This window comes from Phycodurus eques, chromosome 14, assembly GCF_024500275.1.
Source record: "Phycodurus eques isolate BA_2022a chromosome 14, UOR_Pequ_1.1, whole genome shotgun sequence".
Taxonomy (NCBI): domain Eukaryota; kingdom Metazoa; phylum Chordata; class Actinopteri; order Syngnathiformes; family Syngnathidae; genus Phycodurus; species Phycodurus eques.
The window spans coordinates 3,830,439-3,855,941 of record NC_084538.1 but is presented as its reverse complement, the minus strand read 5'-3'; the positions used below and the strand labels follow the sequence as shown (position 1 = coordinate 3,855,941).

Here is a 25,503-nt window from a genome sequence, read left to right as displayed (position 1 = left end):
TGTTTCCATTACCTGAACTCAAATAGTCCTCCAGCAGGTCCCATTTGCCTAGCTTCCAGGCGGCCTCCACTCTGTAGGCATTCAGCTCCGAGGTCCATTGCTGCCTAAACTCGGTAAACAAATGCAGTGGTGCTCAGCCTCTGGCTGGTGGACTTCAAGGCTAGCACTAGGCTTTTGGCAGAATGTCAAACTCATTGAAAACGGCACTGTGCAGCACGGGAGGAAGAAAAACTAGACTAAAGTGGTAGTAATGCAAAACAGCAAGTATATATTTTAAATATAAACTTATTTAAATATAACAAATATATAAAGGGATGGGCAACTGGTGGCCACTCGGAGTGGCCCCTCGATTAATTCGAAACATTTCGTAGAGGAAACGTGGCCTGTGTCCACACTTGGGTTGGCCCCTAGATTAATTAAAAAAAATAATAATAATAATTCCTCCACCGTGATAGAGCAGTTTAAAGTTATAACACCATTTACCACTAGATAGCAGATATTGCTTATTATAGCACCAGATCTCCATCAGAGAAGAAGAGTGGTGATGCCATGATGAAAATCCGCAGGATGACAGAGTAGTGACGCAATGGCGACAAACTGCAGGAAGAGAAAACCCCCCAAAAATTGTGGTCCCATGGGGCCCCCTGGTAGCGCTGACAAACAATTGTGGCCCCCGCCATCATTTACGTTGCCCTTCCCTTCTCAAGATGATAATAATGTTGAGATGTGATAATGAATTTAACGACATTTATGATTGTGGTCTCACACAAGATTGTGCAGCCCCAATGAAGTGTCCGGGCACCATTTGAATGGAAGCCATCATTGCCAGCAGCAATTTTGGAAATGTTCTGTTCTAAAGTAAAGTACGTACTTGTCGGCCAGCACTCCATTAATTTGCGCGATGACTGTGGACAGCTGGCCCAGGCCCAACCGAGACGTCATGACGCCGTGATAGTGGCCAATCTAGAAAGCGGTTGCACAGGGGGTTACAATAAACTAGTTAATGCAAATTTGGTAGACACAGCGTGTGAATGCCAAAGAGCTGACACTGAACTGAAATGCTGTGGAATTAATTTTATCGTTGAAATGTAGAATGTGAGACTTGAAGTTGGAATTGTTTAAAATCAGCGGAGAAAGGTGGAAGGGGGAGGTAAATATGTAAAACGGGTCCTAATTTGGGTATTGGAAAAAAGGTGGGAATTGTGGAAGGTGGGCGTAAATAATATGTAAAATGTCTCCATTGACATTTGAGTACAACTGTGAAAATTGACGTGGTAAGAAGAATAAATAATTTTGGTGCAGAATAACATACAGTATGTGTGCTCTTTAGCATTCACACAAATAATAAAAAAAAAATGAGCCATGTTGAATCAAATAAGATCGGGAAGTTGTTAGCTACCTGGTCCGACTCGAGCTGTATGGCGCGGTCGTAGCATGCGGTGGCATCCTGCAGGAGGCCGATGCTCTCGTGCTCCAGGATTTGTTCCCGTAGCGACGGCTCCTCCCGCCTCAGGGCGTTCACCCCCCTCACGCCGTCGGGCTCATGCATGGCGGCGTACAACGTCTGCGGCAGGAGCGCAGGCTATTCTTTCAGCTAAAATGCTAACTTTAGCACAGGGCCGTAACTATTTAATATATATATTTAAGCGGAGTGTTAATATTAACACTGCATGATGTTACGGTGCCTTACAATAATATTAAATGTACTTTATAGAAACAAACTTCTGATCATTTTTGAGAAGGACGACACAAATGTATTTTAATGTTGGTCATTCTCGTGATACTTGGAAAGTTACCGTAAATTCTTTTTTTTTTTTTTTTGGTGGTACTTGGTAATATGTTTGAGAATCACTGCTTTAAGGCTGCCACAGCGTTCTCACCTGCAGGAAGGTGAGGTGGTCCTGGATGTTCACTTTGTTCTCCAGGATGTAGGCTTCAAAGTGCATGAGAGCTCGCGTGTAGGCCTTGGAGCGTAGCGACGCCTTGGCCATGACATCCTGCGGGATGCCCTTGAGGAAGGCCACCACGCGCTGGTACTCGCCACTTTCTGCAACAACCCAAAATATATATATATATATTTAAATGAATCTAACAATAAGATAGCACAGGCAATAGAACAAGAATGTGCAATGACAACATCATAAAATATGTGTATAGAGGATGGCACAATGTGTACTGATGTTGACTAAAATACAGCCAAAAATAAATCAAACTCTTTCTCATTGAATACTATGCTAATATTTATAAAATAATAAAACCACATGCAAGACTGTTGGAAGTAGCAGTTAGTATGATATTTACTATTACTACTTGTGTTTTTTTTTTTTTTTTTTTTTTTTAAATAAAGTTCCCAGTAAATATACTTTTTTTTAATGAATGTTTGAAAATACATTCTAAAAATGTGAACATATTTAAATTGATTCATTTAAAAACAAATCTGGCCAGAGAGCAAATCTAGGACTTGACTTATCAGTATGGAAAAAGGCACATTAAACATATGAAATGAAAGCTGAGATTGTCTACTTGTAATGTCGATTCATTTATTTTTTTTCCATTTGGAATTGGCACCGTTGTGTTTGGGCTTTGCGTAGAGGATGTGGCGGCTCCATTGGGTGAGGTGAGACAGCATGCTGAACACCGTCTGAGTGCTGAGCTGCGATCGGCTGGAGACCGTCTCCTGGACGCGCCCCTCGCTCTCCGTCAGCACTGCCAGCATCTCCTCTGTCACCTGGAGGAAAATACACATACTGATAAAAGTTGAATTTGTTCCGTCACCACGCTCATAAATCGCTCATATCGCAAATCAACCTTCCCTCATTGAAATGAATGGAAAAGCCATTAATCCGTTCCAGTAGGGCTCCGACTCGCTCTCTAAATCAACATTCGCTATTCATATTGACTAACGAATGACTTCCTAATCAGAATCAAATCGTTACTCCTTGTACTATTCTGAAATAATAGTTCAACAAATGATGAATCTAATTTGATAACTATCTTTTGAACCAGAAAGCGAGCATACTAGCACATTTTGTCTGCCGCTTCTCCCACCGGAAAAGGTTTTCTTTTTAGTTTAAAATAGTTTACTTAAACCAGGATCCCTCGCCATACAGTGGTCAAAGGTAGGTTGGTTTTGCGCCTGTTGGTGCCGTAAATCGCCGCTGCCTTGGACCAGCTGCCGCCTTTCTAGTTAGCCAGCTGGCTACCTAGCCGCCTGTCATCATCTTTCCCCATTCATTCTGCCGCGATTGCCATCCACCTCGGCGATGGGTTCTTTTCGGCTTTGGTTGTGGCTCTGCCATGAATATGCGCGTAGCTCCTCGGGGCGAGGTTAATGGACGCTTTCTTCCGCTTTCTTCTTTTTTCTATATATAGTGAGCATATGGAGAGGAAAACGCTTAATGTCCATAAAATCCAAAACATTGGGGCGAGCGTTCTGATATTTTCAGAGGTCGAAGTGGGCGGAAGTAGAATTGTCCACATAAATATTGGTGACCAGTGATCAGTTTCTGACTTTAAGTGACGTTAAGCTTTTTTTCTAGAGTGCGCGTATTAGGAGTTTCAAAAAGGTCTCCGATGAAATTTTAGGGCTGGGCTGCCTCCAACAAAATTTAAATAAAAATTACACACACACACACACTATTTTTTGGGGATTAATTACAAATGTTTTATTTGCTTTGTGGCGTGACCACTCTCACGCTCACGCTCGCGCTCACGCTCACCTCCTTCTGCTCGGCCGGCGTGCAGCCCAGCAACATGTAGAGCAGGGCGTGAGGCAGCAGGTAGATGGTCACCTTGTAGTCATGCTTCACGATGAAACTGCAGCAGGTGAACACACGGCTCGCCAGCTCGTGACGCACCTGCATTAGAATTAAAAAAAAAAAAAAAAAGCGAACAAATATGGCACTAATAATTGTAATTATTTTATAATAATCCATTATTGTAAATTCTGGAGTAAAGTATTAATGTCGTAAATTCTCCATTAGGGACAATTACATTTTTTTTAATACATATATTCTCATATTTTTATATGACATCATATAGTTTATTTATCATTATTTTCATTGTATCATTTATTATATTTGTAACAGAAAAATAAGGCCCTGTATTTTTTTATTAGCACCAGTCTAGTGCAACATTTTTTAATACGTAATTCTATGGCATCATTCTAATATTGTTACGAGTATACTACACTATATCAATGATTGCGGCTTATTTTGTAATAATTCCCACAAAGCTGTCAATTTATTTGCGTTTGTAATACATTTTGTTAAATTGCATAGAGAGAGACTTCAAGGGTGTGACATCTCCGCGAGTAGTGGCTTGGGCGAAAATGACATTTTTTTTTTTTTTTTTTTAAATAAAAAAGTGTTACATTACACTTGATTTATTGTATAATTAAATCACATGATGAACTTGAATGATGAATCAGCCGTGTATGCAAATATACCTCATTAGCATTACATTTCTCTATGATTAATTGGAAAGCCAACAATTCTGAGATTTAAAAAATAAATTCTAATTGTAAAAAAACAAATTCTGACATCTTGTACCGTTTCTCGCATTTTAGAACCTGCACCTTTAACTTTATTCTACTTTATTATTATTATTATCTAGATACGATGAATTATTAAATGTTATGATAAACTCAAATGATGAAATCGCAGTGTGTGCAAATCTACCACTCCTTCAAAAATCAACAATTCTAAGAAAAGAAAAAGAAAAGAAAAGAAATAAATCAGCTTGTACAAGTTGTTTTTTTGTGTTATACTGACTAACTAACAGCCACAAAAGAAAGTACATCAACCTCTGGTGATTAGCAAAGCAACATTTTTAACGAGAGGTCTCACTTTGCTGATGAGGTATGCGGCCCACGTGGCGGCCCAGTCGGAGAACTTGCTGCCCCGGTTGCTGAGGTAGACGGGCTTCTTCAGGTCGGACCAGTTCACCTCCTTCTGGCTGCTCTTGTACCTGCAATGTGGACACACGAGGATGAGGAAAGAGTGCGTGGGAAACGCACAAACGTTCGCGGTAAGACTACGGCGCATTCCGACTTCCATACACCTTTGGTTTACGTCGCCACCGCAGGAATGAAACTCTGTGCCAAACCCAGGACTCCCTTGTAGTACCTGCTGTTGAAGTGCGGCTCCAGTATCTCCTGGACGTGCTCCGGGAATCTCCTCCACAGTCGGCGGCCGGGCGAATCCAGCCGACCCTCGCGGCACTCGAAGATGGAGAGCAGTTCCTACAGAAGTACAGTAGATTCACATGAACATCACACACGCGCGTACATATTAACACACCCACATGCACGATACCCACACACTAACACATACATACTAATAACACACACACACACGTATACAAAAAACACAAATACATACACCCCAAATCATACACGTGCACACTTATAGAACACTGACAACACACATGCACACACACGAACACACACACTTTTGTGGTAGTGTGTGCTGTGCGCATACCTGGATGGCGTAAGCAGCAGAGTCCTGCGCTCGGACGTTGTCGGCGTAAGCCAGAAAGGTTCGGGTCAGTTCGGTCAGCAGGTCATAAGCAAAGTTGGGGTCATCCACGCCGCTCTGGTTAAAATACAAAAGCAACTTTAAAATGAAAGTAGGGATTAACCAGCCCTCACACATGTCCCTTGTTTAAGTGTGAGCCCTGGAATTTCAACAAAATGGCTGCCTCAAACCAAAATGACCAGCTTCCTGTTCAATTTTGGGCATAGGGTCCATGAGACTTTTCGTGCGTACCATCATGACAGACGTGTCCACCCAATACCGTGTCCATCAGTCAAACTGGCGTCGTGGGATGATTTATTTGTATTTTTTCAACTTCTCGAGAATCCTCAAAAAGATCATTAAACTTTAAGGTTTTATATTTGTAAGAGGTTTTTTTTCTATGACATGCTCAACCCATATTAGACACCAAAGGCAAATAAAGCTTCACAATTTAGTGTCGCAGACCTTTCTACAAGTGGTGGGCTGCAATTCCGAGGATTTGGGCAATTTTAAGTTAAGGTCTCGAAACGATGAATCAATTATCAAAATAGTTGCTGACTACTTTGATAATCGATTAGTTGTTGATCTATCGATTGATTGTTGCACCTCTACATGCTTCCCACTGAAGCTCATTTGGGTGATTCTCTAGTCGTAGTTTGTCAGAGTGCAAGCCCCTCGACAACACCCAAAATTGTGGATTCAAACCAAAATGGCTGACTTCCTATATCATTTCAGGCATGGGTCCTGAAGACTTTCGTGCCTCCTGTCATGGCAGACACGCCAACCCAATTTCACGTCGATCCGAGAAACTGGTGGTGTTTTTTTTTTTTCTTTTGTTTACATACCACAAAGGTGTTTCGGTCACCGTGGGTGTGTGACGGCGACAGGTCCAGGCGTCCCGGGTCCACGGCGCCCAGCTCGCCGAGACACTCGCCACACAGGAGCCGGGCCTCGGGTGACGAATCCTGGCAGCCCTTCAGCAGCACCGACACTAGGCTGGAGATGACCGGCTCCACAGACTCGCTGGCGCACACCTGCCTCAGCAGCCACTCCTGGAGCCCCGCAAAAACCCCAACAAAGTTGCAGTGCTGTATTTAAAGTTTTTAAATTATATATTCATAAACATTAGGGATGCCGATGTTTTTAACCATGACTCTAGAAATAGACACTTTTCTTTTTTTCTTGTGTATGACATGATATCAGATTAAACCGTTCCCGTTTCACGTGAATCAGGATTAGCAAAACTATTTCTATTTGCCAGAATAATGAGACAAATGTATACATAAGACAGTAAAGTCATGGCGAGCAAACAAATAATCAAAATGACTAAACAATTGAAAGTACATTGTGAACGTATTTAAAAACAAAACAAAAGAAGGACATATGTACAAAAAATACAGCGCATATTGTAGTGTCGCTCTGTTTGATAGATGCATCTTAATCTTTATTGAAGCATGAAATTAGCCTGTTTTGAGCGGGTGGTTCTGTGTCATGCAAATGAGCCACAGCTGTCAATTAGCGTAGCGGATCAGTGTGTGTGGCACATGCAGCGGACACATAGCTAAACACAAATATATTTGCTTGTGCAATTTTACACTTGATGGGCGGGTACTGGGCAGGCATTCTAGAGACCAGCACGTTTACATAATATGCCCCCCTCTAAGTTATCAAATATAGTTACCCAGCCACCCTATCAGAGGTCAACAAGGAAGAATCCCTTTTTACCGCCCGTGTCTTTGTGGTCACCTGGTTGCTGTGCATCATGTCTCTGAGGCTGGTCAGCGCATGTATGCGAACGTCGACGTTCTCGTGCTGAACGGCTCTCATGGACAGCTGTAGCGCAGACGCCAGGTCACTGTTGCTGGCTGTCAGCTAAGCAAATAAAAAAAGAATATATGAGTTTTGCTCTGCTGGCGTACAGTACAGTGAACCCCTGCATATTCACTGTTCGACATCAAGAAATTGGCATAATCGCAGATTTTTTTGTTGGCTCTTATTGTCAGTTATTCATTGAAAATCAACGATTTACTCTTCGTGCGCAGGCCAAATAATTATTAATTACTAATTTGGCGGCATCTGGTGAAATCTTGGTGTGGGTTTTTTTGTCTGCGTTTAAGATGTCCTGTTTTGTTGGCAGTCCTTAGTTCACTACTCCCCCTCGAGCCTCTTGTATTATCCCGACTAGCAATGTTAAATAGACCTTTTTGTAGTTCTGCAGCACAGTGTGGATGTCTTTGAGCTCAGGATAGTCCGGCAGGAAGTAAATCTCATGGAGGTAGTCGTTGACTTCTTCCCTGTGCGAGATATGGCAATTAAAACAAACAAACAAACAAACAAACAAACAAACAAACAAACAAAAACCACTGAAAAGCGAGTTAATGGTACTTGATGGCTAACCTGTTGTCCAGTATGAGGAAACGGATGATGGCGGCGGTCTCTTTGGGCTGCAAGGGGATGAGCGGCAGGAGCGCCACGATCACGTGACTCAGCAGGGGGCCCAGATGCGCCGGCTCCACGCTTCTCACAAAACACTCCCACGTTCTGCGGGCAAAGGCCAAAACCATCCAAAGGGCAGTCATGCCGTTTTACCGATTAAATTAATGGCAATATCTAGTAGGAAATACAGATACTGCAAACATCCTGTACTTTAGTACATTATAGGAATTATAAACAGCTACTATTTCCTTTTTTTTTTGTCATTGAATATTTTATATTTTTTTCTAATAGTTTGTTTTAATCCTATTTCTGTCAAATATTTTCTCTTTTTCATATTATATCTATACGAGTCGTTTCTACCGTCATCGTCAGGATGGAAACTGCCTTTGCTCGTTGGATCCTAAGTTTGAGTAAGTACAGGTACTGACTTGCAGCAGAGGAGAGGAAAGTCTTCTCGGTAGCGGAGGCTGGTGCGCAGGGTGGTCATCATCTTTACCCGCACCGAGCTGATGTGTTTGGAGCCCATCAGTCGCATCAGAGCCATCACGCTGGTCAGCGCCTCAAACACAGGAAACACACACTTACTCTTTCTGGCTCAATTCAAAATGTAATCATAAAGTGGTACCCTTGAAGTTTGAAATTTTGGTGAAAAGTATACTCTAACGTTTTCTGGAGTTGAGACTGTCCGAAAGCTCATTTCCCCCCCTCTAATTCATTTGTATTTTTGTCCATTTTTTAAAATAATCTAATCTAATACTTTTTTTAAATTTACTTTTCCCTATTTGTTCCTAATATATTTTTTTTAATTTATTTTTTCTTATGATTTTTCATTTTTAAATACCTTTGTATTTTTCCTCTGATACTTTTTTATTTCATCCTAAAAGCATTTTTCTGTTTCATGTATAGTTTTTAAATATTTTTATAACTTTCCATCCAATATTTTATATTCATACTATTTGTGTATTAGTCCTAGTATTTACGTATTTTTACTCATATTTGTGTATTTGTAAGATAATATTTTATTTTCTCCTATTTTGTATTTGTCCCCTTTTGATTTGGTATTTTTTCTAATATTTGTGTATTTTTTATTTTAGTTTTTGTATCATTTTCAAATGTTTTCATATTTTTACACTGAATTATTTGCATATTTTTCTAATCTTCTTGTATTTTTGTTGTTTTGTATTTCAACTATACTACAGTAATAATTTGTATTAATTTTATAATAAAAAATGTAAATGATTTTTATAGAAATTGTGTATTTTTTATTTTATATTTATCATCTTCATATGTTAGCATTTTTATATCTAGTATTGTATATTGGGTTATTTCCTACTGTTTGATTGTTTTGGTGTATTAAGTATTTATTTGTTTACATTTGTCTAATATTATTTGGGTTTTTTTTTTTTGCATTTTTCCCCCCCTAATAATTGTTTTTGGGTAAAACCATTTTTTTCTATTTTATTATTTACTAACATTAAAACTAATGATAATATGTCCCCTTAATATTTGTGTATTTTTCCTCTCGTATTTTTTGATATTTATTGTGCTCACCAGCTTCTTTCTGTCCTTCTCTCCTGCACTGGAGCTAAGAAACTGCATGTTGAAGAAGGCAAGAATTCCCAGCAGCTTTGGCTGAAGGTAGTCCACCTACAGTGAGAGAATATAATAATAATAATAATAATAATAATATAATGAAAGCTTTCTTTTTGAAAAAAATAATATTTTGGTACCATGCGTTCTGGGGTGGTGATGTCACGGGGACCCTGGTAGGGATCGTCGTTTGAGGCGAAGGAGGCCAGGATGGCCAGGCCGTTGAAGACCTGCTGGTAGTGCTCGCCCAAGCGCAGCAGCAGCTCGTTGTGAAGGCCCTGGAAGTCTTGGCGCAGAAGTGAGCCCAGTTCGATCTCTGTCTCGCTCTGAACAATATGGTCAAACGCAATCATGTATGAATCCATCTGCTAAGCATCAGCAGATTTTTGTTTTTATTTTATATTTAAATTATTTTCTGTTTCTGTATTTTTGTTTGTTTCTCAAATAATTGCCTAATATTTTCTTTATTTTATAATTGTATTTTTCCAAGTATGCTTAATATTGCTGTCTAATATCTGTACTCTTGTATTTTTCCCCTAATGTGTATATTTTGTCTAATACATTTTTTCTTATCTTTCTAGCTCATGTTTTTGTATTTTTCCATTATACATTTTTTTTTATTTTTCCATTTATTTTTCCTAATATTTAGGTACTTTTCCTTACTATATTAGTATTTTTCCTAATATTTGTTTCGTATTTTCTGTACTTTATCATCTTTTTCTATTTTGGTATTATTAGACTATTGTAACTATTTTAAAATATAAAGGTTTGTTTTTTTCTGACATTCCCAAAAATATTTTCATATTTAATTTTTTCCTCATTTTTCTCTATTCTCCATCTATCCCTAACAGGTAACTGTATTCAATTTGTTTTTCATTACTTCTAATATTTTTTATAATCTAATACATTTGCATATTTGTTTGTTTTTTCATGTGTACATTTGTATATTTTTTCTAATATTAGTGTAGCACTCGTCTTACATGTCTGTTTGTGTGATCAAATAAAAATGCAGTATAATACATTATGAGTATAAATGGGTTAAGTTGCTAACTATTAACTAACCGACTAATTTGTGATTAGTACGGCATGACGTGGTTTCCGACCTGCAGGTAGTGAAAGGCCCTCTCCAGCTCCTCCTTGGTGCAGGAGCAGACCAGGTGGCTGAAGATGTACTTGAAGTTGTTAATCAGGATCTCCCGCCGGTTGGCCTTCAGCTCATTGGCCAGCGTGCGGATGAGGGCGGAGCCTGTGGCGCTGGCCTTGGCGGCCAAGTAGGGCAAGAGCACCTGCAGCGTCCGCTGAACAGCCCAGGATATGAAGAATGGATCTTATACACATTCAATATTTATCCATGCTACATATATTAATGCTTTCTCTTTAAACTGCATTGAAAATGTCAGCTTTATTGATGCCACACTTGCTCTGCAGTTTTAGTCTGCTGTGGTAAGACATTGAGAGAGACACGTGATGCTATCAGTCCTTCCATCCATCCATTTTCTGAGCCGCTTCTCCTCACTAGGGTCGCGGGCGTGCTGGAGCCCATCCCAGCTGTCATCGGGCAGGAGGCGGGGTACACCCTGAACTGGTTGCCAGCCTATCGCAGGGCACATAGAAACAAACAACCATTCGCACTCACAAATTCACACCTACGGGCAATTTAGAGTCTCCAATTAATGCATGTTTTTGGGATGTGGGAGGAAACCGGAGTGCCCGGAGAAAACCCACGCAGGCACGGGGAGAACATGCAAAATCCACACAGGCGGGGCCGGGGATTGAACCCGGGTCCTCAGAACTGTGAGGCTGACGCTCTAACTCGTCGTCCACCGTGCCGCCGCTATCTGTCCTAGTAAAGTTAAATAGTCACCTGGTAACGACCCTTATTTTGGATCTATTTGAGGTGTCATGTTTATTGCTGGCAATGAAAAAGGAGACATTCCAAAGACAATTCATTATTCACCAATTGCTTGACAGATTGATATTATTGGAAACAGACTGCCAGTTTCATTTTCTTGAGCAAAAAAATACATAAGTGATTTGTGAAATATGGACCACTAAGACCCCATGGCTCCTTTAATGTCGGTCCCTGACGTGGCATCTGTAAAGCTGATATTTAACAACCATGTGGTGCTATATGGTGGCCTGCGTGTAGTACGTACAGAGAGGAAGCGGTGGAGGTCCGGGAAGTCGAACGCGTGCGCAATCTGAGCCAAGATGTCAAGCGCCAGCTCCTTCTGATTAGCCGTCTCGCTGCCCTCGTACGGCGTACTGCGCAGGGCCGAGGAGTGACGCGAGTGCAGAGACTCCACCAGGAACTAAAAGGATGAGAGGAAGGGAGGGAGGGTATATCTGCCTTTGGCCCAGCCCGTACACGACGTTCCTTCCACTGCTCGTTTACCTGACAAATGGGGTTCTTGTACTGACTGAAGAGCGTTTGCAGTTTGATGCCTTTGGTGGCCGCCAGGGCTCTGATCTGAGTGTAGGCGGCCACGGACACGGGCGACGACTTGGACAGCAAACAGTGGAGCAGACGCAGGAGGGAGAAGGACACCAGGCTGCCCTGAGAGGCTCTGGAAAAGGGAACAGTGTGCTATGTGCGGTGGTGCCTTGAGATGCGAGTTTTATTTGTTCTGTGACCACGCTCGTAACTCGGAACACTCATCTCAAATCATCTTTACCCACTGAAAAGAAGGGAAATAACATTAATCCGTTCCAGCTCTCCTCCCCAAAAAAACACCCCCATTTTTTCGTGAGGAAAAAAATTGCACTCCACAATATTTTACTGCATAAAAACAGTAACGTGCACATGCAAACACATGAAAACAAGGAAAATGTGGGAAAAAAAACGACATTTTTTGCTTGTTTTTTTTTTTTTTTTTTTTTTATGAGGAGGAAAAAAAGCATTATATAATGTCCTTATTACAATATAAAACATACAATGGGAGGGAATGTATGTGAACCCTTGGGAAGTTCTGACATTACTAAATAAAATGGCCATAAAATGTAGTCTGATCTTATTTCAATCACAAGAATAAACAAACAGTCTGCTTAAACCAATACCGCACAAACAATTATATGTTTTAATATTTTTATAGAGCATCAAATGTAAACATTCAATGTACAGGGAGGAAAAAGTTAACCCTTGGATTTAATAACTGGTAGACCCTCCTTGGGCGGCAATAACTTCAACCGAACGTTTTCTGTAGTTGCAGATCAGACGGGCGCGTGTGCTCACCTGCCGATCTCGCCAGCGGTGAGAATGAGAGTGTGGCGCAGGTCGTCGTCCCTGCTGACTTTGGCGTTGTTGAAGGCCTCTTTGAGCCGGGCGACCAGCAGCTGAGAACACAGACACGCACATGCACGAACACGTTGGCATTTTCCTCAAAGAGGCAACATCCGCCATCTGAAGCACTCACCTCGCTCACCGGGCCGTCGTCAGAGGTGTGCGTGTTGGGCTCCGTTAGCAGGAAGCGCACCGATCGGCCGAGGTCCATTCTGACGCCCGGGTCCGAATCCTCCATGAGCCCGACCAGAGCGTGGAGAAGCTCCTGGGAGTCGTCGCCGCCGTCAGCCAGACGGACGTGGCAGCAGAGGTGAGGCAGCGCTTTCAGGAATGCTTTGTCGGGGAAGCAAAACACACCCGACGGGTACAGTACAGCGCATCCGGAAAGTAGTCACAGCGCTTCACTTTCTGCATTTGGTTCAGTTATTTTCTGCCAATTTATTAAAAATACAAAAAAATGTTAACACGGCTTCCACATTTTATGTTACAACCTTATTTAAAAAATTATGAAATTAATTTTCTTTCTCAAAATTCAACACATAACACCCACAATGAAAATGTTTTTTTTTAGTAATTCATTAAAAAAATAATAATTAAAAATGCAGAAAAATAGTGGTGAGCCGTCCACATTTTGTTACGTTAGCGCCTTATTCCAAAATGAATTAAATTAATTTATTTTCTCAAAATTTGACACAGCACTGCACAATGACAACAGAAACTTTTGGGGGAAGATCTTTGCACATTTAAATTACTATTCAAATGGATCGCTCTCTCTCTCGCTCTATTTTGGAATAAGGCAGTAAAATAAAAGGTGGAAAATCCCTACATTTATTTATTTTATTTTTTTAATACATTTGTAAAAATATATATTAAAAAAAACTTTTTTTCCCACCTTACCATTATGGGGTTTTGTGTATAAAACGTTGAGGAACAAGAGGAATTTAATGCATTTTGGAATAAGTCTGTAACATAAAATTTGGGGAAAAAATTTGAGTACTTTTCAGACTATATATGGATGCCACTGTATATGAATAAAAGATTTGGGATAATACCTTGTTTAACGCTATTGGGGGCCTGCGGTCTGAGCAGAGGCAGAAAAGGTTTGACAAAGGACGCCGTCAGAGATGGGGGTGCGCTGCCGGGGTGCTCCGCCGCCAGGCAGAGGCGGAGGCAGACGAGCTCTTCCGGACAAGGCGCGTCGTCACAGAGCAGCGAACGCCCCGACTGGATGCAGCTCAGCTGGCCCACGATCCCGGCCAGCTCCCTTTGGACCTTCTCCGAACCGTCCTCCAGCCTGGGACTACAGATTACAACACCCCAAAAAAAAGTAAGAAAAAGTGTTATTATGTACTTTATGTACTTTGTACAATACATTTTAAGCCACGGATCCTCTACAACATCCCGACATAGGCGACATTTGCACTCCCAAAAAATTGGAACCAGTGGGGTTGTTGGCTGAAATTGTGCCCCGTGCGATGTACCAAGATGGCCCCCACAGGTATCCCCTCCCCCCCTCCCGACACACACACACACTGCCATTACTTACCCCAGGGTGTGCATGCACCACACCCCAGTTTTGCAATCCCCGCATTACAATACAAATTACAAATCACGCCTCATAACCACGTACTTTAAGGCCGTGGTGGTGATGAGGTTGTGGCGGGAGCTTTCCAGGTGGTGAAGAAGAAGCGGGAAGGCCCGGACGGCCGCCACTCTCACGGCCTCATCCGGACCTCGCAAGGCCGCAGAGAACACAAACGCACGCCACACCTCGCACACCCCACCGCGGAGACGCGCCACCAGAGAAACACACTGCGCTCGAACGTCGCTCGCTGACAAAACACAAACAAACGAGATCCATGATAAGACGGACAAATCATGCATTCTCATTAAAACAATGCACAACTTACTGTCAGTTGGTTTATTTTTTAAATTGCCCTAAAAAGTGTTCATGTTGTTATTTCGGAGTAATGTGTGCAGAATTATGAGAGCAAAAACAAATTTGTTCCATCTTGGAATAAGGCTGCAAAATAATCAAATATAGATAAAGTGAAGTACTGTGAATACTTTCCGGATGTCTTGTACAACCCCAATTCCAATGAAGTTGGGACGTTGTGTTAAACATAAATAAAAACAGAATACAATGATTTGCAAATCATGTTCAACCTATATTTAATTGAATACACTACAAAGACAAGATATTAAATGTTCAAACTGATAAACGTTATTGTTTTTAGCAAATAATCATGAACTTAGAATTTTATGGCTGCAACACGTTCCAGAAAAGCTGGGACAGGTGGCAAAAAAGACTGAGAAAGTTGAGGAATGCTCATCCAACACGTGTTTGGAACATCCCACAGGTGAACGGGCTCATTGGGAACAGGTGGGTGCCATGATTGGGTAGAAAAGGAGCTTCCCTGAATTGCTCAGTCATTCACAAGCAAAGGTGGGGCGAGGTTCAGCGCTTTGTGAACAAGTGCGTGAGAAAATAGTCCAACAGTTTAAGGACAATGTTCGTCAACGTACAATTGCAAGGAATTTCGGGATTTCATCATCTACGGTCCATAATATCATCAAAAGGTTCAGAGAATCTGGAGAAATCATGTCATTATGTCTCAAAAGTGTTCTCTGTCAATTGACTGTCTGTCGTACTAGAGTGGCTCCAACTACTGGAGACAAATTCCTTGTGTGTTTTTTGGACATACCTGGCATATAAAGATGATTCTGATTCTGATCCCTCAGGCGGCAATGCATCAAAAACTGACATCAATGTGTGAAGGATATCACCACATGGACTCAGGAACACTTCAGAAAACCAATGTCAGTAAATACAGTTCGGCGCTACATCCGTAAGTGCAACTTGAAACTCTACTATGCAAAGCAAAAGCCTTTTATCAACAACACTCAGAAACGCCGCCGGCTTCTCTGGCCCCGAGCTCATCTAAGATGGACTGATGCAAAGTGGAAAAGTGTTCTGTGGTCCGACGAGTCCACATTTCAAATTGTTTTGGGAAATTATGTACGTCGTGTCCTCCGGGCCAAAGAGGAGAAGAACCATCCAGACTGTTATGGACGCAAAGTTCAAAAGCCAGCATCTGTGATGGTATGGGGCTGAGTTAGTGCCAATGGCATGGGTAACTTACATATCTGTGAGGGCACCATTAATGCTGAAAGGTACATACAGGTTTTGGAGAAGCATATGCTGCCATCCAAGCAACGTCTTTTTCATGGACGCCCCTGCTTATTTCAGCAAGACAATGCCAAACCACAGTCTGAACATGTTACAACAGGGTGGCTTCGTAGTAAAAGAGTGCGGGTACTAGACTGGCCTGCCTGCAGTCCAGACCAGTCTCCCATTGAAAATGTGTGGCGCATTATGAAGCGTAAAATACGACAACGGAGACCCCGGACTGTTGAACCGCTGAAGCTGGACATCGAGCAAGAAGGGGAAAGAATTCCACCTACAAAGCTTCAACAATTAGTGTCCTCAGTTCCCAAACGTTTATTGAATGTTGTTAAAAGAAAAGGTGATGTAACACAGTGGTGAACATGACCCTGTCCCAGCTTCTTTGGAATGTGTTGCAGCCATAAAATTCTACGTTCATGATTATTTGCTAAAAACAATGTGCAATTGTACTCAAATATTCCTTTTACACAAACTTTTCATGACACGCACCCCCGTCAGCATTCCCTGCACACACCCTTAAATAAATAAATAAGACAAATGGGACATTAGTGTTTCTCAAACTTAAGCCATGCACCGCCTACAACATCCAGACAGATTTGGTGCAGCCCCACTACCCTGCACACACCAGTCAAAAAAATCATCAACAACAAAAGCGTAAAAATAACATAAGAATGGGATTGTTTTGTAATTCTATCCACATTAGATGTATCAAACCCTCACTGTTACATATTTATTTATCAGCATACTCACAGAAGCAATTGTGGATCCTCTGAGCCAAGGTGGAGACCCAGGAGGGGAAGCTCGAAGTTTTGTAGGCCGAGGCGGACTTGTGGTCCGGCACCCAGGGGAGCGACAGAAGCGCGCATGCGCGCCGCTGGAGAGCGTCCTCGCCTTGGTGGTACACTGCATAGCAAAAAAACAGACTTCTCAAACTTTCGGGATCTTTGGAACTTTTTCCAAGGACACCCTCATAATGCTAATGCCAATTAAACATAACTACCATAGAGGCTTTTCCACCGCAGGAACCTTCTCAGGAAATTTCCTACTTACACTGGTAGTTTGATTTACTCCGTGATCTCAACAAATAACTACCCGGGTAAAAAGGTTCTCTGAGGGTCCGATTTAGTTCCCCCGTGCGCTTTCTGGATGTGCCCAGAACTCTCTAGGGGGCAGGCTGTGCTGACAAACCGTTGATTGATTCAGTACAGTTGAACATGAGCATTTTTCATTTCCACACTCACCATTTCTGCCAGTGTGTGGTCTTAACACGTTGTGAACTTGTGGGGTCCTTACAAGATATTTTGAGGAAAAAAAAAAAAAAAAAAAAAAGGAAGGAAGGAAGGAAAAGGATAGACAGGTGGACAGACGAAGTGGTTCAGGCTCATTTGACGATGAAGACATTCAGCGAAACTTCGAAACTGCGACGAGGAACGATAAAGTCGACGGGATTATTACGGCTGAGGCGACGGAGCTAAACTATGTTCGCATGGAAAAACGAATAAAATAAGACATTTGAAAATATCTGCTTTGACTTTGGAAAATCAACATCTTTGCCTATTTTCTAACGTTACAGACCGAACTAGTAATTGAATCATAATCAATGAATTAGGGGTCCAAGAATTAATCAATTAATTGACAACTAATCGGTGATCAAATTAATAGACAACTATTTTGATCATCAATTAATCGTTAATGGACCTTGTTTAATTTAAAATGGTCCAAATTCTCAAAATTTCAGCCTTTGAACAGTAAATATCCTCAGATTTTTGTACTGCTCCAGGAAAGCAGACAAATTATCTTTGCGTTTAATCAAAACAAGACATTTGCAAACATCTGCTTTTACTTTGGAAAACAATGATCATAATGTTACAGACCAAACCAATAATCCTAATCATAATGTTTTGGGATTTTCTGCAATGTCAGTTTGAAATAATGTCCTGTTTTTTTCATAAGGGGATGAAATTAAATGGTTTATTTATCCGATTCATCTAAATAATAATAATCGACAGATTAAACGATTATTTAAATAATTGTTAGCAGCAGTCCTACAATTTATGTTTGTGCATTTTCTGCACTGTCAATTTGAAATAATGTCCTGTTTTTTAATATGGGGATGGAATTAACAAAATATATACATCTGCTATCGATTAAATTGGAAAAAATAATTGAAAGATTAATCAATTATTAAAATAATCGTTAGTTGTAGCCCTATAATAAAGCTTTTTTTCTACATTTTGGGAGAGGGTGCGACAAGGTTGTCAGGATGTTGACGGGGTACATACAAAAAGAATAGCAACATTGGGAGGAGTAATTGGTATTTTTGTTTTCTTGGCAAGCCGTTCCCCTTAATTATTCGCTTTTTAAAAAAAAAGATATATCACATAAACTATCGTAAATTATTTTGCGCACCATCGCAAATAGATATTCATGCTGTCACTTACCAGTCAGGTAGAGGACGCAGTCAAGGACTCGCACAGCGATCTGGACGGCAGACTCGTAATAGTTCTGGTTAGAGACAGGTTTAGCACCGCCCTCTAGCACTGATTGACAGCTCCGCAATGTCCTTCCCAGATTCTCAGCGGACACCCAAATAAGAGGAGGTAGCCTGAGAGAACGGAAAAGTACAAGTCATGGTTACAGTGAACACATCAAGAAAAATTGAGTTCTGCCTCAATCAGTGAAAATACAACGGGATCTTTATGGGCGCTTGCTTGACGAGGGCCAACCATTTGCAATCAGTACGTCTATCTACATCACATGATAAGAGTGACCCCAACATTTTTAAGCCACGTACTCCTTTCCACATCCCAACAGGGTTGGCGCACTCCCACTCCCCTGCACATACCTTCAAATTTTGGTGGGAAAAATACAATAAAAATTGGCCAATATAATTTCATCTATAGTACATTGTAAATCTTACCCGAGAGTTTCAATCTCCGCTCCCCTGATAACAAACCGCGCAACCCAAGGTTTATTATGTAATTATATTTTTTCATATTAAAGCCTTTCCCAAACTTCTAAGGCAATGCATCCCGACAGAGTTCCTGCAACCCTTCTCCCCTTTGGTGTTTAATATTGAATATAAATTGGGTTATTATGTAGTTTTATCCATTTTAAACATTTTGTATATATTGGGTTATTATGTAGTTTTATCCATTTTTAGACATTTCAAATCTTTCCCAAACAGTGGTTCTCAAACGTCTTACACCAAATGTCACCTCACAAAAATACTTGGCTCTCCAAGTACAACCATAATGACCATTAAATTAAAGTGTATTGCAAATAAATGTTTTTTTTAAAAAAAAAAAAGCACCTAAATACATGTTTTAAAAAAAAAACAGTTCTAAAATATGAAATGCAAATGTATTGTACTTAAAAAAATGAAATACAACTGAGCTGTACTTAATGCCACTTTAAATTTGCATTGAACATTTAATTCAGTGATTCTTTTGCTTACCACTAGAGGGACCCCACATAGGACAGGGACCCACAACCCTACAACAATCTGACAGAGTTGTTGCACCCCTCATTTCCCTCCCCCCAAAATAATTTGAAAAAATAAAATAAGAGTTGGGCTATACTGTTTCCTAAACTTTGAAAGCTACGCACTCCTTCACCATTCCAACAGACCTGGCGCAACTCCTTCTCCTCTGCCCCTTAAGAGTCTGCAAAGAACTTAACATGCATGGTTTTAGAATCTGAACAGAAGACGGAACAGTCACACGTGTTTAATGCACCACCTAGTGGGCGAGGAGCAAACGGCGGCCAGTCGGAGGACGAGAGCGACGCCCCGAAATGCGGCGAGGCTTTGGGCGCTCTCGAGTTCTTCGGCATCAGAGTTGAACAGCGTCAGGAGCTCCACCAAGCGGCGGCTAAGCGCGGCCCAGACCTTGCTGCCAGCACACATGTCCACTTCGCTGGAACACACAAACATAAAGGTCACATTTCTGAAGGCTTCTTTAATGGGAATTTTCCATCAACTCACGTGGGCGGCGACATATTCGGTGTCCCGCGGGCCGCTTTGCAAACTTTCTTGGCTGGAGTAGGCTCGTCCTGGGCTTGCCGTGTAAGCAGGGCCACCTCCGCTTTCAGCGCGGCTTTCAGGAAGCCCCCCGCACACTGAAGCATACGCAAGGGAAACGGAGGACTACCAAAACGTATCATAAATATAATAATGTTGAGAAAAAAAAAAAAACGCTGATTACACATTTATAATAATAATATTTTTTAAATATGCACCATATTACCAAAATGCACCATTCATAATAGATTTTAATTAAATACCTAGAGTAATAATATTTTAAATATGCACATCAATAAAACAACCTCATTATTGATAGTGTAATTATACATGTATAGTAATAACAAATATGCATCATGTTACCAAAATGCATACTGTACTCAGGCATAGTGATACTAAATAATTCATTTTAAATTAATCTATATATACTAACAAAAATATTTTTAAACCCATGCTAGTACAATACCTACAGCAATTATTCATTAAATGTATGTTTAGATTATATAGGTGTAGTAATCAAACATTTTTAAAATATGTATTGTTTTAAAATACAAATTGTAAAACTTGATGAATATACAATTATACAGGATGTATATTAGAAAAACGTGCAGCATATTAATAAAATATACTGTAATTATATATAATACGTAATTATAAAGTTTAATAAAAATATGTATCCTATTAATAAAATGCATTTAAAAAATCAATATAAAAATACCTGCTGTCCTGATTCATAAAAATATTTAGCAAATTACAAACTGTACATATTACATTGAAAAATATGTATTGTATTACTTTAGTCATAGCAATAGCTACAGTACATACACATTTATATGTATAGCATTACAGTAAAACACAAACTGTAATATGCATAATATATTAATAAAATACACTGTCATAATTATAATACATCTGTTTAAAATGTATCAAGATAAAATTATCAGCCAGGGAGCTCAGAGTTCACACGATACAGTATGTTGTACAAAATATGACAGATTAATAAATATACAATACAGAAAGATTGCCATGTATACCCCTTTGGGTAATTTTTTAAAATCTAATTTATCATTATTTTAAAAGAAAACAATATCTATTAAAATGTTCAATTAATGACCTCTAAGATTGGATTCTCCCCAAACTTGCTGACCACTCATCCAGGTTGATAAACTTTAGACAAAAGTTGCGTACTAGCAAAAAAGCCTTGGAGGAGGTACTATCAACTACAAAAAAAAAAAAAAAGAAGAATACTGTACTTCAGCTTGAGTTTCCGTTCCCACGGTGCGCACCAGCTTCCCACAGACCTCCGCCACTCGTCTTCTCTGGAGCAAGGCACCGCTCTCGTGACCGGCGGCGACCGACAGCGCCAAGTCCAAGGCGTGGCACAGAGACTGGGTTACCTCCGTCCCCAAGGGGGCGTCGGCCTCCGGGGTCCCTACGCATTAGAAATGTCTAAATTCCATATACTTTTTTCAGACCTAAACGATGTTGTAATAATAATTCCCAGAGGTATACGGTGGGCTGGCAACCAGTTGAGGGTGTACCCCGCCTCTCGCCCAAAGTCAGCTACGATAGGCTCCCCTCACTTCCCAGTGTGCTGGGTTTTTTTCTGTTTTTGGGAACCTATAGCTACTCTTTCGGCAATGCTCTAAGATGTCACAAGATGGCGTCAAAGCCCAGCAAATAGAAACGTAGTAAATGTTCGGACGATGGTTTTTTTTGACTGGCGAGCGCAAATTCGAGTATGAAGGCTGTATGGTGCCAGTGAACTCACTTTACAATAAGCAGCACTTTAGCGAATAGTGAACAATTCTTCAAAAATGAGGCTTCAAGCTGTTCAATTCCACTCTCAGTTGAAGTTGACTGTCAAACTAATTTCACATCTACACTTGATGCACATTATATTATTCTTAGTATAGTTATATTTTTATCATCATCCGTTTCTTGCTGCACAATCGGACCGAAAAAAATCCTAGTTGGGAATGTGCCTTTCACTGACTGAAATTGGCAATAAAATGGATTATGATTCTGAATTTACTACATTACACTTAAAAATAAATGGCTTACATAATAACACCGAAAGTACAACGATGCTAGCGTGTATGCCAATTAGCTGGGCACTGGTCCCATCTTGTAGCATAGTAGGGCGTTACAGGAAAAAAAATTGCAGAAAAGTGCAAATAGGTGTGTTTTTCAGCATATAATGGAGGATAGGCACAAAACATTTTTTTAAAATCTATTTTTAGTTATATTACTAGCTTGCAATGGGGGGAAAAAGAGCATTGACCCAATACAAAAATAGCTGTGTAAAAAATGTCTTCCTGCTTCGGCCATTATGATTGATAGACGCTCATATTCCAAAAACTATTGATTTTGATTCAAACAGCTCAAAGGAAATATAAAATGTTATTTTTTTTTTTGTATTGTTGCTAAGGGGTTCAAATTAAATTCCATACTTGCATAGGAACACTGGGCCTCCGCGACGGTGCAGACGCACTCCAACACCTGCGCCAGGTACGTGGGCTCCAAGCGGGTGCCGCCCTGGCGAAACACGCACCGGGTCAGACCGAGCAGCTCCCCCTCGTACCCGCCTGCTTGCGTCTCCAGCACGTGGAGGAAGGCGGCGATGAACTGGTATCCCTGCGCCTCCGGGAAGCCCCCAAGCTCCACCAGCCGCCTTAGCATCGTCATGGCAACCGTCCTCAGCCGGGTGTTACCGTGCGCCAGGATGTCGCAGGCGGTCTCCCAGGCCAGCCTCAGGTCACGCGGGGAGATTACACCCCTGATGACGTCAGTGACAACGTACAGCGTCGCCGCAGCAAGCGTCTCCAACGCTGACGGTGAGGCCAGAACGAGAGGCAAAGGGGTGAGGTGGGCGCAAGGCGGGGACACGGCGAAGGAGTGAAGGGCAGCGGGCCAAAGGCTGGACGAGCGGGAGGTCACGTGGGCGCGCAGGATGCCGCCCAAGTCGTGCGCCAGGAGGATGAGGTCGTGTGCCAGGCTTGCGAAGATGAAGGGCGCCCGGACGAGCAGGGAGTGCAGCAGGGAGCAGAGGGCGGCACGCGCCCGTCCGTGGATGGTGCTGCAGTCCGGGGCGGCGCCCACGCGCAGAAGACGCAGCGACACCCACTTGCTGAAATCTGGAGCCAAGGGAAACGAGAAGAGACCATAAGATGCCTGGGAAAGTCGGACACATTTCGGACGAAGTAGAGTGAACCCTCGCCAAGTCGCGGTTGGGGACAGGGGGTGTCCAATCTCAGTGAATTTTGGCTATTCGTGTCGGGTCTTGGTCCCTCGCCCTAACAAATAGTGAAGATTCACTGCACTGTCATAATTGGGGGTGTCAAATTACCACACTATTTGTGATTAATTATGTACAATCATATTTAGTGCGTTATGATATTTAATCACATTAATCTACTTTTTAATCTATGTCCTGTTTCCTGCTTGCAAGCATGTTGTCCTGCCGAGCTGGCTTGTATTTGTGATGCTTTGGCTCCCTCTGCCGGCGTTTTAGGGTACTTATATTCTTGTTAAACTGAAGTGACAGGTAGATTTGCTGCCATAGAAGCAGGTTTATCCCTCCACATCATAGTCCGCACGGCTCACGTTCGCAGCAAAGACGTAGCGAGCCATCGCACAACTCTTCACCAAACTAAACTTGAGAACGCCTCACGTATCAGTAAGTCAGGCTGACGAATGTACTTTTTGATAATGAACAATACTATTTTTGTTGTGCTAACTTACAGCGATGTAATTGATATTTTATACATATTATCAGAAACAGAGAAAGGGATGCAAATGGATATGACTCCATCTGTTGAAGTTTGTTAAAAATAATAAATTACTTTATCAAGCTACTTTTGGGGGTCATTTATATCGATCTTTTGATCTGCCAAAATAATAACAATTTTAAATGAGGCCTGTCTTACCGGTACAGCCCTGCGTGGCATCTGGGTAGTCTGCGGGCTGGCAGGCAGGGTTGGCAAACATGAGCGAGGACGACTTGATGATGTGCTGTACAAAGTCCAGCAGCATGACGCAGGCGGGCTCCGAAGTGGACTTCTTGTTCAGCCCGAGAGACACTAAAGGAATGACATGCTCTTCTTTAGACAGCAAGACCAGTTGAAAGTGAATCAACTACAGGAGCCGTTGTGACTAAGTTGCTTCAATGCACGGTTAATCAATTCTAAGCAATCAACAGAATGCATCATCAATTCAATGAATAATTGATTGCTGTGCCATTCCCTAATCAATATAGCACATACACACGTGGACAATCGTGTGCATTTTGAGTGGTGGCGGAAGCGCAGTTTTCGGCGTTTCAACGTGTTCACGTTTTGTACCTTACCAATATATACCATTAATGACGACGTAAAACAAGTGTCATTGTTTTAATTACGACTTTGAAATTTATCGAAAGCCTCGCACAACATTTCATGTATTTACTGTTGATAAGCCCCCCCCCCCCCCCCCCCTATCAAAAGCTTATGCAATGCAAGTAATTTGAGTTTTCAAATACATATCACAGAATTTGTGGGATACTTTTTTATGTTTTTATCAAATTTTAAGTAAATTACACTTTTTGGATGTGCAGTTGGCCAACTCATTTTTGTCACGGGCCACATCGTAGTTATGACTTCCCTCGGAGGGCCGCTACAACTGTGAACCCATATAAATGAAAGATTACCTCATATACTGTAATTACACACAGTATACACAACACATTGATGAATAACCAGTTTTGAAATCAGAAGCCTATAAAAACACGTTTTTCGACTATTAAATTTCTTTTCAAAGTGGGATTGGTAAAAAAAAAAACCGCTTGCAAATATCTCAATGGTATTACACCAGAGCACAATGAGCAATTTTGATTTGCTTTTGCGGGCCACATAAAATGATGTGGCGGGCCGGATCTGGCCCCCGGGCCACCAGTTTGACCCTCGGTTCACTGCTTTCGTTGTGGCACTTTCGAGACATGTCCAATCTCTAAAGTCCGAAAAGAATATATTTGTTTTTAATGATGAATTTATTCATAAACAAAACAACGTGTATTCGGGTTTACCCGCGTCTACGTCAGTCAGGATCCTGTCAATGAACTGACACAGAATTTGTCGAGGTTTCTTAACAGCTTCGTCGTAATCTCCGGGGCTGGCGCTGAAAAAAAACAAAACAAAACAAAAAACATCGTGTGAACTTAAAAAGTCTCCTTAAATAACATTTAGCAGCTATAGCGAATAGACATATATGGCGAATGTGCTTTGTTAGCTTAGCCTGTTCGCCATTAGCCGACCGGAGTTACCTGGCAAGCTCCTGAAGAGCCGGAATCATGGTAGACATCTCCAGCCCCTCCATCGTCGACGCGGTCACCGTGTTGTGTCTTTTAAATAATGGCTAAATCATGTTGTTGGAGAATTAAGGCGAGTTTGAACGAGCACGCCGGTCAAAAGTTTCGCTCCTTTCTGACGTAGTTGTT

General features: G+C 41.4%; 1 protein-coding gene across 2 annotated transcripts in view; it reads right to left on the bottom strand.

The window, feature by feature from the left end:
• The window catches only part of atr (ATR serine/threonine kinase), a 40,355-nt gene extending 14,852 nt beyond the window's left edge, over positions 1-25,503 (bottom strand). For both annotated transcript variants that reach the window (XR_009769763.1, XM_061695581.1), the window contains exons 1-32: positions 25,330-25,503; positions 25,093-25,184; positions 23,960-24,112; positions 22,484-23,167; positions 21,284-21,462; positions 19,995-20,128; positions 19,750-19,926; positions 18,451-18,614; positions 16,760-16,912; positions 14,453-14,654; positions 13,875-14,122; positions 12,956-13,155; positions 12,775-12,875; positions 11,938-12,109; positions 11,699-11,854; positions 10,646-10,840; positions 9,683-9,868; positions 9,504-9,599; positions 8,381-8,511; positions 7,914-8,057; positions 7,717-7,810; positions 7,263-7,388; positions 6,362-6,568; positions 5,481-5,594; positions 5,127-5,242; positions 4,848-4,968; positions 3,720-3,857; positions 2,569-2,728; positions 1,881-2,047; positions 1,400-1,564; positions 872-963; positions 13-104 (exon numbers count right to left, since the gene is read on the bottom strand). Coding sequence is in view for 1 of the 2 variants with exons in the window: in XM_061695581.1 (XP_061551565.1) it covers positions 13-104; positions 872-963; positions 1,400-1,564; positions 1,881-2,047; positions 2,569-2,728; positions 3,720-3,857; positions 4,848-4,968; positions 5,127-5,242; positions 5,481-5,594; positions 6,362-6,568; positions 7,263-7,388; positions 7,717-7,810; positions 7,914-8,057; positions 8,381-8,511; positions 9,504-9,599; positions 9,683-9,868; positions 10,646-10,840; positions 11,699-11,854; positions 11,938-12,109; positions 12,775-12,875; positions 12,956-13,155; positions 13,875-14,122; positions 14,453-14,654; positions 16,760-16,912; positions 18,451-18,614; positions 19,750-19,926; positions 19,995-20,128; positions 21,284-21,462; positions 22,484-23,167; positions 23,960-24,112; positions 25,093-25,184; positions 25,330-25,382 (5,212 nt within the window). In the remaining variant the exon portion in view is untranslated. The remainder of the gene's footprint in view (positions 1-12; positions 105-871; positions 964-1,399; positions 1,565-1,880; positions 2,048-2,568; positions 2,729-3,719; positions 3,858-4,847; positions 4,969-5,126; positions 5,243-5,480; positions 5,595-6,361; positions 6,569-7,262; positions 7,389-7,716; positions 7,811-7,913; positions 8,058-8,380; positions 8,512-9,503; positions 9,600-9,682; positions 9,869-10,645; positions 10,841-11,698; positions 11,855-11,937; positions 12,110-12,774; positions 12,876-12,955; positions 13,156-13,874; positions 14,123-14,452; positions 14,655-16,759; positions 16,913-18,450; positions 18,615-19,749; positions 19,927-19,994; positions 20,129-21,283; positions 21,463-22,483; positions 23,168-23,959; positions 24,113-25,092; positions 25,185-25,329) is intronic.